A 13,605-nucleotide genomic window follows, 5' to 3' on the forward strand; every position below is an offset into this window, starting at 1 on the left:
CTCTTCTGGTGTTAATGTAAGGGATACTGTCATGCAAGGAGTATGCGTTATATTCCAACCTAAGTTTAAGTTTAATCTTGATCCTTGTATATATGTGGTTTCAAATTGCATTGTTTCATAAAATTTATTCTCTGATCTAGCTCTTGTCCCATTTTTGTTTTGTAGTAAATATTTAAAGAGAAAAAAAAGCCTAATTAACCCTATCTCAATGTGTAGGCCCCTACATGGTTTGTGCTCAAGATAACATTTTTGCTACTCACGTTATGCTTTACTGCTATGCTTTGTCTAGCATTCTTTTCAAGTGATTTGGTGATTACTGGACATGTTCTTTTGCTTGTAACCATCAGCACAGTGCTATTTGTGCTTCTTAACAGGTTTGCCTCTCTTTTTTTGTTTTTTACTTACATACAACCTTTACAGTCGTCGCGATGAATGATTAAATTTACCGTGTCGTAGGTTTCTGGCAGAAACTGGTCTTGTGCCGGTTGAACAACAGATCAAAGAGATGGGTATTCATAAAACAGAAGCTGCAGAGAAAAACAAAGGAATCTAGCCACCTGCTTTATTGACATGGATGAGAGCTTGACACATTACATCATGAAACACAGTATCCTTTTGTACAGATTGTATATTCTCTTTCAGGCATAGATGTAAATTTCAGGCTGACACTTCAGCACATGTGATGTGATCCAACCTCTGTCGACAATCAACATATTCATGAAGCGAGATTGATTTAGGAATATACCACTTTTAGGCATGCTTGTCATCCTTTGTTTTGCTCTTCTTCCTCTTCTTGATGTAACAGAAACATGAACAGCAGGGGAACTGAAACAAGAACTTCATCGTCTGATTATTCACCAATACCTTGTTCGTAGAAGTGTTTTGCTGAAGGGGTTTGGATCCAACCCTTAATATAGTACACATTGATTCCTTGGTTTCTTATCGGAAAAGAGTTGAAACTGTGGCTCCAGTCCTTGTCGATTGGGGCTTTTCACCTTGCCGCAATTATACTTTGTTTCTAGGATGTGGTTTTCATGTAATCTCGTCGTTTATTATCAACATCTTTACCGTTTATACTCTCACTGTTTCATAATATGTGCCAATTTTACTTTGCATTGTTTTGGCTTAACTACTTCTATTTTATGAATACAATATTAATATTAAAAATATACTACCAAAATATAATATTTTAAAATTCAAAATCTGTCAAATAATAGGTAGTTCTCCCCTATTAATTATCATCCCTCATGTTTTCACTTAGTGTTTATAAATTAAAATTTAAATTTTTGACTTTAAATTCGGAGTTGATTTTATTTTTTTTTAACGAAGTTTATTTTTTAGCATTCACTTTTATATCACTATAAATGCGTATATAAAAGTTTTATTCATAAATTTTTTTTTATAAATATGTCGTTTAGCTTTTTTTCATGCAATCACCTCCTATCTTCTTAACCAATTAAGAAATTTCTCCATTTAATTTCTCTACCTACTTTATTCTCTCCACCAATCACAACATTCACCTCATTAGTTCCACTTGCTTCCTTCTTACCTTAAAACTTGTATTATTTGGGGTAGTAATACACGGTAAATATAATCATATAATCATGATCATCATAACTAAATGATTTAAAAGATAACAGTGTCCAAACTAAAGCAATTGTTAGTTAAAATTGCCAAATATATGAAAAGGAGGGAGTATTGCTATATTATATCAACTGCAATGTATAACTCCTTAAAACAATATAGAAGTCAGTAGATCTTTTGGGCAATTGAAGTTGGGCAAACTTCAAATTCGTACCTTGTTGCAAGATAGAAAGCATATGATTATTGTTCCAGACGGGTTTTCTAGTGCATATTCTTTGTTTGAAAAGGAGTTTATGATGTCCTTCTGCTACATCTAGAGAGAACTACTGAACGTCACAAGAGAACGAGTTTTGTCTGGCCCATTATCGGTTTCTGGTCATATTCTTTCATTGTGCCAAAATTTTCTGGCCTATTAGGACGCCAAAATTTTTGTCGAAGCCAGGATTCAAACCTTCATCTGCACTACCTACAACATGAGGTTCAAAACCTTCACAAGCCAAGCCATACCCACAAATTGTTTATTCACCTACAGATAAAAATACAAAAATACAGTCAGTGTGAGAGTGCATATTTAAGGAACTTATGTGATTAATAAAGGAACACGACTGGTGCGAAAATGTCCGATATTAATAAGTCACTGTACTTTTATTAGGTTTACCAGTTTCGTTTTGAGTTAAAAAAAAACTTTGTCCGCTGCTTCCTAATGCATTTTGAAGCCTTCAGATTTCTCCCACGATCTTTGGTTGATTGGTTCATGCTGCTGAAGAATGCCCTCTTGAAATAGACTCGAATAAGTACCTGATGGAAATCTTCATACATTTTTTTGTGTATATATGATTGCCTTCAACAAAATTAGCTCATGAATAAATAGCAATAATTATTGTATAAAAACAGGTCGCGTTAGTGGTAAGAGATCACTCACTCTTACTACAGTTGTAACTTGTAAAGCATAGCTTAATCAAAATTTTCTAAAAATAAGTAAAAAAAATGAAAATTTGCATCAAAATTTCTTTCGCCTTTACTGAGCAAACCAATCGCAAATAGCCCTCGTCAATATATGTTGTAATATAAATCAATAACTTGTCTTGTGTTCCTTTTACAAGTTCAATACAATGGGTAATACAGTTCCGTGAAGTCCTTAGTACTTACAGTCAAGGCCATATAAGCAGTCACTTTTTAAAACATTGGCGCAAAAAACATCAGCTTCAACAAGCATGACCATCAAATATCAAGGCATCCCATGTGTCTCCGGAGTAGAACTCTAGACTGAACAAATCCATGCTGAAGTTGCAGTAGTACTTGTGATGACCATCAAATATCAAGGCATGCTATGTGTCCAACAGATGTACACGAAAAATATTGCCCCCATGGTGACAAAATTCACGTACTCCAAAATGCAGTTAGCCTCCTAGTCTTCATGAATGGTTGAACAGATTCAGAACGGTTATTATGCATCTCTGTCATATCATGATTCACATTCTTGTCTTTCAAATGAAGGCATAAGATGTACCATTTGGTGCACCCGAAAATTCACCAACCTTCAGTTACACCATGTAGATATTTCTGGCTGTTCTAGCAAGCAATGAACTTGAGATACTGCCGTTATCCCGAATCCACCGACTTTACGACATCACTAGCTTAAAGGGATGTTGTCTAGTATAAAGATTAAACAGCGACATTATGACTACAGAGACGGAATCACAAAACTAAGCCCTTTAGTGCATTGTCACCAATAATCCCGACAAGAGCATAATCCATCCTTGAAGCGATGGAACCGCTGTAAATCTCTGATGATAATTTCTCGTCCAGTGATCTTGGTAATGAACTTCATTGCTGTATGGCAATCACTGCAGACCCGGAGATTCTTTATTATATGGATCACTGATCCTGGGACAGAATTTATTAGAGCAAAAGCAACAGCAAGCTTTTCACTATGGATTCGCAATGCAGACTCTTTCTCCTCTTCATCCAAATCATGAAGAACAGAACCTGTGTTTGGCACATAGCCTGCTTCTTGCATTCTTTCAAGCAGTTTCTCCAAATAAGAATATATCTCCTTGTGCTGAGGATGACTCTTGTCACCAACATAAAACAAATGGGTTTTACCTTTCAACTCAACTGAGCTATACCCTGGAGGCTTTTCTATTCCTCTTGTTTTAACCAGAAGTCTTATTCGTTCCACATCTTTCCACATTCCAGCGTCTGCATATATATTGGACAACAGAACATAATATCCACTATTGGTTGCATCCAATTCAAACAACCTTTTTACACATATTTCTGCAAGCTCAACATTTTTGTGTATGCGGCATGAACTAAGAAGAGCTCCCCATAAAGCAGCATCGGGTTTGACCTTCATTTCTTTAATAAGGCCATAAGCTTCATCCAGACAACCAGCACGACCAAGGAGATCTACCATACAACCATAGTGCTCCACACCAGGTTCAATACCAAATTCTTGCTTCATGGCACTATACCAATGACGGCCCTCATCCAAAAGACCAGCATGACTGCAAGCAGCTAAAACCGAGATAAACGTTATGTAGTTAGGCCTTAGACCTGATCTTTTCATCTCAGCAAAAACCTCAAGGGCTTCTTGTCCATGACCATGCATGCCATAACCAGTAATCATGGCAGACCAGGAAAGGATGTTCTTTTCCTTGATTTTTCGGAAGGCCTTATTTGCCATTTCAACTCTTCCACACTTACTGTACATATCAACTAGAGAAGTACCAACATAGACATTTTCCTCCAAACCCATCCTTACCACCTTTAAAATATAAACAAGAGGAGCTTTAATCATAATGGAAATAGATATAAAAATAATAAAATGTGTACACATGAATATTTTATTTGATACAATCAGCAGACGTGTATGTAATAAACATGTAAAAAAGGAAATTGTTCAACAATTCACAAATACAGATGCAGGACTTTACAACTTGAAACCTGAAATAGATTTGCACTTTCTAGGGACCAATTGCTAAATTCACTTCGAAAGATATACTGAATACATGCAAATACAAAATAACAGTTTGTAGACTACAGCCTTTGGTGCTAGAAATATTGTTCTCTAAATTTAACTGCTGGGCAGTTGCCTGGGATATATTAAGTTGCTAGTGAAAGTTGACTTATTATGTCAGTTACATATAACAAGTCAAGAACACATTGACTATAGAACAATATCTGATATTACTGACAGAAAATTAGTACTGTCTAGCAAGCATTCACCTGATGTCAGGGCACTACGGAGTTTTCAAACTACAAAATAGGCTGATGAGTTTCTTTCCTATAATTAGCCACTAGGCCCCTTCACAGTACAACTAAAATGTTTGGTCTGAAACAGCAACGGCAAGTAGTCAAATAACATATTGTCCTAGATTTGACAGCAAGTAATTCACCTGATTATGAACACGCTTTCCAGTCTGTATTGTCCCTGCATGTGCACAAGCCAGTAGCACCGCCGACAACACCACAGCATTGCATCTAATTCCTCCACCAACATTCAGCATCTCGCTATACAACCCAATTGCTTCTGCTGACATACCATTCTGTGCGTACAGAGCAATCATAGAATTCCAGGACACCACATCCCTTTCCATTGTATCAAACACCTTCCTGGCTGCCTCCAAATCATGATGGCCACCCTTAGCGTACGAATCTAGCATTGTGTTGACCACCCCAGCATTCCTTTCCAATCCAATCTTTGCAATAAGCGCGTGGAGGCTGGCAGTAACACCCCGGTCAGGGAGACGGGCAGAAGCAGAGAACGCCACGAGGGCGGCCGCCTCATCGACCACTGAAACAGAAACCGATGTAATCATGGCACGAAAGAGATCGAGCGAGTGGTAGACGAGATTGTTGCGTAGGTAGCCAGAGGCCATCGCGGTTACGGTGACAGGATTGGGGTCAGGGATTTCGTCGAACGCCCTACGGGCGTCCATGGGGCGGGAGCAGTGGTGGTACATGTGGAGGAGAGCGGAGGCGGAATACGGGTCAGAGGGGAACAGGCCCGAGCGGAGGGCGAGGAGGTGCAGCTGGCGGCCGGCGGCGAGGGAGGTGGCGGCGGCGGCCGCGCGTAGGGCCGGCGGCAGGGCCGGGAGGAGCGCGGCCGGGTTCGCCCGGACGGCGGCTGCGAACGTGGCGAGAGCCGCAACCGCGTCACCGGAGGAGAGAAGGTCGGCGACGGCCGCCGACCAGGACGCGGGGCGGGACGGGTCGACGGCGCGGAGGAAGAGCGCGCGGAGGGAGGAGGTGGTCGGGGCGTCCCGCTCGTGTTGGGGATTGTCGGTGGCCAGAGGTGGGGGGCGGGGAGGCGGTGGATTTGGGAGCGGCATCACAGCGCTTGCTGCCGCCATTGCTGAGCTTCTTGCATGCCGCCGGCCGGCCGTCGCCGCTCTTGTTCGAGCGTCGGTGTCGCTCACGTCAGCTTTTGCTTCCTCGTGCTGGGCCTCATCCCGTCGTGCTTCCTACCAAAATGGGCCGTTAGGGTCTTAGGGACGATGCTCAAACACGGTCAGACGAAAGCTCATTGAATTTTTTTGAATTTTGAATTTTATTTATTAAATAATTTACAAATTTAATTTTGTATTTCAAAAAATCACAAAACTAACTTCCTACCGCCCTCTAGGAGGACGGAAAGGTGACGTGGCAAACAGCCACTCGGTCACAAGGAACGGCCGGAAACGGCGGCACATCAAATTTTGTATTTAGGTCCTTTCCGCCCTCTGAAGGACGGCAAGGACCTAAATGCAAAATTTACCGTGCTGCTCGGGAATTTTAAGATTGAACCGAATTTTTCGATTGAACCGTGATTTGATAGATATATGTATAATGTATGAAATTGTTTAATCAATAGTACTACTTGGCTTAGTGGTCATTATCCCCCACTTCTATCTAAGAGACCCGAGGTTGAATCCTCGCAAGAGTATATTTTCTTTCTATTTTTGCTCTAGATAGAAGTGTAGGACGGTTACCACTTGAAATCACGTTTCAATCGAAAAATTCTTGGTTCAATCATAAAATTCCTGCGTGTTATAGTGAATTTGTATTTAGGACCTTGCCGCCCTTACAGAGGGCGAAAAGGGCCTAAATGCAAAATTTGCCGTGCCGCCGTTTCCAGCCATTCCTCGCGACCGAGTGGTCGTTTCGCACGTCACCTTTCCGTCCTCTAGGAGGGCGGCAGGAGGTAAGTTTTGTGATTTTTTTAAATGCAAAATTAAATTTGTAAATTATTTAATAAAAAAATTCAAAATTCAAAAAATTCAAAGCTCATTGATCCTCCAAAATTGAAAAAAAAACTATGTGCAAATGGAAAATAATCTGTGAATAAAAATTTTATATTTGTAATCTTACCGATTTAGAAGTGAAGTTTGAAAACTAAATTAAGATAAACAAATGTCATAATCAAAATCAAGTGTTGAAATTTTAAACTTTGGCTTATAAGGAAAAATAAAATCGCGGAGGAAAATCTAAAAATAAGGAGGGAAAATGTAATAGACCATTGCATGCTTAAGTCGGTTTCAGTTCGCAAACAAAATTTACACATATAAAAAATATGGCATCTAATCGATGACGCAGGAGTTATATGAGATGGGAGAAAGTAGACCTGAGTGTATGGTAAGATTATTGTGCCTAAAGTATAAACATTGCATTAGGGCCGCGTTCGCCCTCACATGTTCCTTAACTTATCTCTCTAGTTTTTTTGCGCACATGCTTTCCGAACTGCTAAACGGTATATTTTTTACAAAAATTTTCTATAGAAAAGTTATTTTAAAAAAATCATATTAATCTATTTTATATTTTTAATAATTAATAATTAATTAATCATGTACTAATCTATTTCTATTTTTTTCACGTTCGATAATTTCATTCCGAAAGGCAATAAAAAAAGCCATTGAATTAACTTAAAAAAACAGATATAAAGGGAGTAAAAGTAAAAATAGCAGGCCGTCTCGCGGGAAAAGAAATTGCGCGTGCTGAATGCATCAAAAAGGGTAGACTTCCCCTCTAAACAATTCACGCTAAAATTGATTATTGTTGCTATCCAATTCGAACTGTCTATGCAGTATTAGGAGTCAAAATTTGGATATTCGTAGACGAAGAATAATCCAACCCTGTCTTTCGATTCAAACGTAGATGACCATCTCTCATCAAGACATATCTCACCAACCAAACACATTCTTACCGACCCCTCGCCTAAAGCGGCCCTAGTCCAAGTTAGAAATGTGATCTGAGAATATAATGGCTGGCGGCCTGGGCGGGTGCTGGAGCGGGCCACGTCGTCCGGATTAACCTCCGTCGTCGGATCCGGAATTGTTGGATGGATTTGTTGCAGACTTGCAGGTGCTCGATATGCGCCGTCGTCCGTGGGTTCGTACTTTGCTACTGCCTCTTTGTGACCGTGGGACACGCTCCGATGCTCCGTTTCACTTCTCTCTTATCGCACCAGATTTTCTCACATTTTCCCCTTCCCTCGCCGCCTACACGCGCCGCTCGCCGCCGGTCTGGGAGCGTGCGTGACGGGGCGCTGGCGCTCGCGTAGCCAAGTTTCCCTTTCTCTCATCGCGATAGGGATGGATAACCGGCTCGGCTCGGCTCGGCTCGGCTCGTTATCGTAACGAGCTAAAAACCTAGCTTAGCTCGAATCATTACAAAGCTCAAGCTGACTCGTTAGGCTCGTGAGCCATGTATAAAAAATAAATCTAACCAATTTTTTAATAGATTATACAAGTAAATTTTCAGTTCAAACATTAAAATCTTATGAAATTGTATTTAAATATTAAAGTTTAAACCAACGTATCACATGGTCAACCTATAAAGTACTGAGCATATGTATTTCATGGTAGAATCAATGAACGCCAACGAATCACGTGTCTTTAGTCCAGCTTGTTAGACTCGCGAGCAGCTCGTGAGCTAGTTAGAGTTAGCTCGTTATCTCTAATGAGCTAAAATACTAGCTCAGCTCGTTAGAAAAATTAAACGAGCCGAATTTATCACGAGTCGAGCGAGCTAACGAGCCACTGGCTTTCTATCCGCCCCTAATCGCAACAACTTTCTCATCTTTCTCTCCTCCCTCGCCGGCTACACGCATCGTTCACCGCCAACTGCACGCATCCCGTTTGCCGCCGGTCCGGGAGTGTCCGCGCGTACGGCGCTGCCGCTCGCCCTGCCAGATTTCCCTCCCGCTCCCCTTTTGCCTGCCCATATCGCCCCAGGTAAGCACCAAGCCGCGGTTGATGGCGCGACCGCGCCTGGACCTCGCGGAGGGCGGGAGAGGCGGCCGTGAGGAGCAGCGGCAGCGGTGGCCCGCAGCCGCCACCACTGGACGCCCCGCTTCTCTTGCTGTGCAATGCAAGGTAACTACACCATCTGATCCAGGATTTAGAGCCCAATGGCGTTTCTAGAGGTGGTGACGCTGTCGTCGACGATGAGGTTGTGGCCGGACACGTGCCTGGACTCGTCGTTGGTCAGGAACACCGTTGCCTCCGCGATGTCACCCGCCCGCAGCATCGACCTGTTGAGAGCGTTGTCGGGCTCTGCATCATCTCCTCTTTTTATTCAGTATGATTTATACTTTCCAGTGATTGCGCTATATGATCATTGTGCTTCTTCCTTAAGATTTTTTTTGTTGCGCTGTATGATCCTTGTGCTTGTTCCTTTTTAAAGATTTTTTTAATCAAAGGATTTGCGTGGGATCGATGTTCTAACTTTTGGTTTCCCCTGTTTTTTCTGATGTTTCTGGCTTTTATCTACACCATCCACAGTTTCACACTGTTGCTTTTCTTTGTGAGGAAGCTCATGGTGGGTCCCGTAGATCAGTGTATTGCCTGTTCAGCCGCTCATGCACTTCCGGAGCATGCATTACGCAAGCCCTTCCTCCGAAAAAAAGGTTAATTAAATTCGTGTCATTACAAATTTCGTGGTTTAGAAATATGTCATTATAATTCGCGTATTTATATACATGTTATTTCAAATTGTGCAGAATCGCTTAGACGCCACTCTATATAATGAAACATGATTTTTAGACCGTTGTATTTACGTATGGACCCAGATTGCCCCCATGTTCGTGTCAACAGGCTGGGGAGGGTGTCGGCTGGGCGTTCCCCATTCCTTTCACCTGAGCAAGAGCAAAACCCTAGGTGATTATGGCGGCGGCGGCGACGACGAGGACGCCGCCTGCCGTGGCGGGGGCGGAGGTGTCTGGCGGCGGCGGAGTTGACTGGTGCATGCCGCGGCTTGCTGCTTGCGGTGGCTTGCTGCTGCTTGCTGCTTCACCGCCGCCGCGGCTGTCGCTTGCTGCTTGCGGCGGCTTGCTATTGCTTGTTGCTGCTTGCTGCTTCGCTGCCGCCATGGCTGTCGCCGCCACCAAACGTTGTTGCGGCCGTTGCAATCACCTATGGAAAGGGGAAGGGAAAGAATGACTCCAGCCGATGCTGACACGCACACGGGAGTAATCCGGTCCATACGTAAATACGATAGTCTCAAAAACAGATTTCGGTGTATAGAGTGGCATCCAAACAATTCTGCACAATTTATAATGGTATGTATACAAATAGGCGAATTATAATGGCATATTTCTAAACCGTGAAATTTGTAATGGCACGGATCTAATTAACCCTAGAGAAAAAGAGATGTCACGTGGGATGAGACTACACACCCCACAATGTATAGTGCTCCAGGCAGACCCCACAAGATTCTTTTTTCTTAATTTCCCTGGTAACTCTCTCTCCTCTCTCCCCTCTCCCGAGCTCTCTCATCTCTCTCCCGGTCAGCGGAGCTCGGTGGCGGCCGTGGCTGATAGCGGAGCACGGCGACGTGTCAGGGATGGCGACGGAGCACGGCGATGCATCAGGACCGGCGGCGGAGCACGGGGGCGCATCGGGCGGGCAGCGACGCATCGGGGACATCGGATCTGGGCGGCGGCCGCGTCTCCGCGATGGCGCTTTGAGGGCGGCGACGAGTCGTGGATCCGGACGATGGCCGCGTCCCCGCTGCAGTGCATCGGGGTGGCGACTGGTTGCAGAGCTCACCGGTGACGGGTTGCGGATGGTGGCAGCCGGCCTTAGCGTCGGCGTCGACGGGGCAAGGGCGGCTCTGTCGTCTCGTTTCCCCGTTTTTTCTCTACTCTCTCACTTTTGGCCGAAGGAACCGTGTCTTGCAGAGAATACGTACACCCCTATAGGGACACGGTCTATGCTGAGCTGGTGGGATTGCTCCGACGTAACGGGCTTAAGCCACTCACCACGTTGGAGCATAGTGCATGTCCTAAGAAGTTTGGTAAGTTACAGGAATAGATACGGTCAGGAAATTTTTTTCCCTTGGTTGCCGTGGTGGCAGTCGAGTGTATCTACGTGGCTTGACCACCGTGGGCGCTGGATACAATGGACTTGCGTTCAGATTGCTATTGCCTTATTTCCATCTGGCTTTTTTTTACCGCAGTGCCCGTGCGGTGCATGTTATATCGTCACGGTCGGTTACTATTGGACATCACCTGTATCGTTGCGATGGGTGGCCCTTGCCTGTGCGTGCTACGTGTCCTGCCTTGCAGTTTAGGTGGCTGCTCATTGCTGTCATTGACTATAGCGTCATGGTTAACGGCGTTTGCTTCTTCTTTTTTTGATAGCTATGTTGACATTTTTTAAGTTGGCTATCGCCTTTGTCACGTGATCCCATGGTCACACCGGTATTAATTCTTGATGGCACATGCTGGTATCTCAAAATGAAGTTACCCGTTCTGTATACTTATTGGGATAGTGATTATTAATTACCGTTTGCAGCTTTGAACTGGGGTGAAAATTGTCTCAGTTGATGGATTTTGTACAGGATGACCAGTGTGGCTGTAGTTGATTTTGTATAGGACGACCCGTTCTGTAGAAGCTGCTAGAATTTATTCTCTATCTCCGATAGAGCAACTATAGCCACACTGACCGACAATGTGATCGAGCCCAAAAGGCCCAAAACTATCTTTCAAAAGCCCAGTATACACGACCCAGCCTTTCAGTGCTTTGCTCTCACGATCTATCCTGCTAAAACAAAACACATTTGAACGATGGATCTGCCATAAAAAACCACGACAAAAAAGTACTTAACGATTTAACAGTAATGTATTTCACTGGACCAATCTCACGACGCTATTAGAATATATTATGCACAGGGCACGCTTAATTCTCTAGTAATAATAATAAGTGTCCCATGGGACGTTATTAGAATATATTATGCACAGGACGCGCTCAATTCTCTAGTAGTAATAATAATAAGGGGTTGTTTGGATCGAGGGACTTTTTTACCGCTTGTCATATCGGATGTTTGGACGTTAATTACGAGTATTAAATATAGACTGATAACAAAACTAATTACATAAATAAATGTTAATTAGACAATTTTTTTAAGCCTAACTAAGCCACGATTAACAAAACTAATGTTTACTGTAGCATCACATTCGCTAATCATGGACTAATTAGGCTCAATAGATTCATCTCGCGAAATAGTCTAGAGTATGAGGTGAGTTTTATTAATAGTCTATATTTAATACTTCTAATTAGTGTCCAAACATTCGATGTGACAGAGACTTAAAAAAGTTGGGCGAAAACAAACACCCCCTAAGAGCAAGTTCAATAGTATAGCTAACTGCTGGCTACAAATTGTCTATAGTCAACTTAATAGCCAATTTATACGATAGTCATATAGTACACAATTAATATCCGGTCCCACCTGTCATGCACATATGTGTCTTGAAGTCTGTGATGTAGCTAGCTACAAATCTGTAGCACACTGCTTTTCTCTCTGCTCTCTTATCACCTTAGAATATGCTTATATCTAGCTAATAATCTGCTATTGTACCTGCTCTAAGAGCATTTTCAACAGACAACCCTAATTGGACTCTCAAACTACATATTTAGCCACTCTCCATTTCATTTGGCCACTTAAATTCGTTTTTCTACTCCAACAGTCTCTTCATCCACCCTCTCTATTCTGAGTATATGACAACTGGGTCCAACATGCCATCCTCTTTTCTCCCTCTCCCTTAATCTCTTTCTCCCGCTCTTTCTTTCTCTTTCTCCCGCTATTTCTTTCTCTCTCTATTCTTCCTCACGCGGTAGAGGCAGGGGTGGCTGGATCTAGAGGCCGAGAAATAAAAGAAGATGCTGGCAGTGGCGAAGCAGGGGGGTCTAGCCGAACAGCGGTGGGGTGGGGGGCCTCACAGGACGGCAGCAGGGTTGGCCGGCCGACTGGCGGCGGCGGTGCTGGCCTATCCGAGCAACTGGGAGGGACCAATGTTTGGAGAGGAGCGGCTGGGAGGGACATTAGTGGGAGGGTGGAGGGTTGGCTCCACGCGTGGCCCACATATGACAAGTCAGTTTGGGTGGCCAAATTTGATAAGTGGGAGGGCTGATTTGGTCAGCCGAATGGCTTGGCCATTCTATTAGAGTGTTTTTTTAGGCCAAATGACCAAATTTTAGCTTGGGGAGACAATTGGGAGTGTTGTTGGAGATGCTAAGGCCCCGTTCGGTAAGGAAGGCGTAAGTTAACTTATCTGGCGTGAAAACATAATAGATTAGTACTAATTAATTAATTATTAAAAAATAAAAAAAATTAATATGATTTTTTAAAAATGAAAGTGCATCTAGCTCCTAAACGAAGTTTTGGATGATTAATGACAATGCTAGCCAAGTATGTATGCGCTAATGAGTTGTGATTGCAGAAAAGATGAGAGATCAATTAATGAAGGATTACGTGACTTACTTGATGCATGTGTGATCCGAAGCGACGGTTCTACGAAGACAAAGGCGTTCGAAGAAGTTTTTATTTTTTGTCTTGAGTCGTAGGAACTCCATACTATTAAGAGGGGTCACGAGAAGCTCAACATACATCCAAGAGTGTTTAGGGTTGAGTCTAAGTTGAGCAGAGGCTTGTAGCTGTTTTTCCTAAACAGCAGGGACCGGAAGGTCCGCCCCTCTGGCCGGACAGTCCGATGGCAGGATGGTCCGGACTATGGTCCGACCCCTGCTCTAAGTAAGT

The 13,605-nt window shown here is 43.1% G+C and overlaps 1 protein-coding gene across 1 annotated transcript; it reads right to left on the minus strand.

Moving 5' to 3' along the window:
• Nucleotides 1–2,527: 2,527 nt before the first annotated feature.
• Nucleotides 2,528–6,041, minus strand: LOC102713837 (pentatricopeptide repeat-containing protein At3g26782, mitochondrial). Its single transcript, XM_006658427.3, has 2 exons — nucleotides 4,986–6,041; nucleotides 2,528–4,354 (listed from the first exon to the last, which is right to left on the minus strand). Exons 1-2 carry the CDS (start codon nucleotides 5,940–5,942, stop codon nucleotides 3,311–3,313), a joined length of 2,001 nt encoding a protein of 666 aa, XP_006658490.2. The 5' UTR covers nucleotides 5,943–6,041; the 3' UTR covers nucleotides 2,528–3,310.
• Nucleotides 6,042–13,605: the final 7,564 nt, after the last annotated feature.

Source organism: Oryza brachyantha, chromosome 7 (assembly GCF_000231095.2).
Source record: "Oryza brachyantha chromosome 7, ObraRS2, whole genome shotgun sequence".
Lineage (NCBI taxonomy): Eukaryota > Viridiplantae > Streptophyta > Magnoliopsida > Poales > Poaceae > Oryza > Oryza brachyantha.

What these genes read in the sequence shown, in the direction of transcription:
- LOC102713837 (XM_006658427.3), bottom strand. Translation starts at nt 5,942, where the DNA reads ATGGCGGCAGCAAGCGCTGTGATGCCGCTCCCAAATCCACCGCCTCCC. An exon ending in GAAAGCGTGTTCATAATCAG is followed by an intron (nt 4,355 to 4,985) that starts GTGAATTACTTG and finishes TATATTTTAAAG; the next exon opens with GTGGTAAGGATGGGTTTGGA.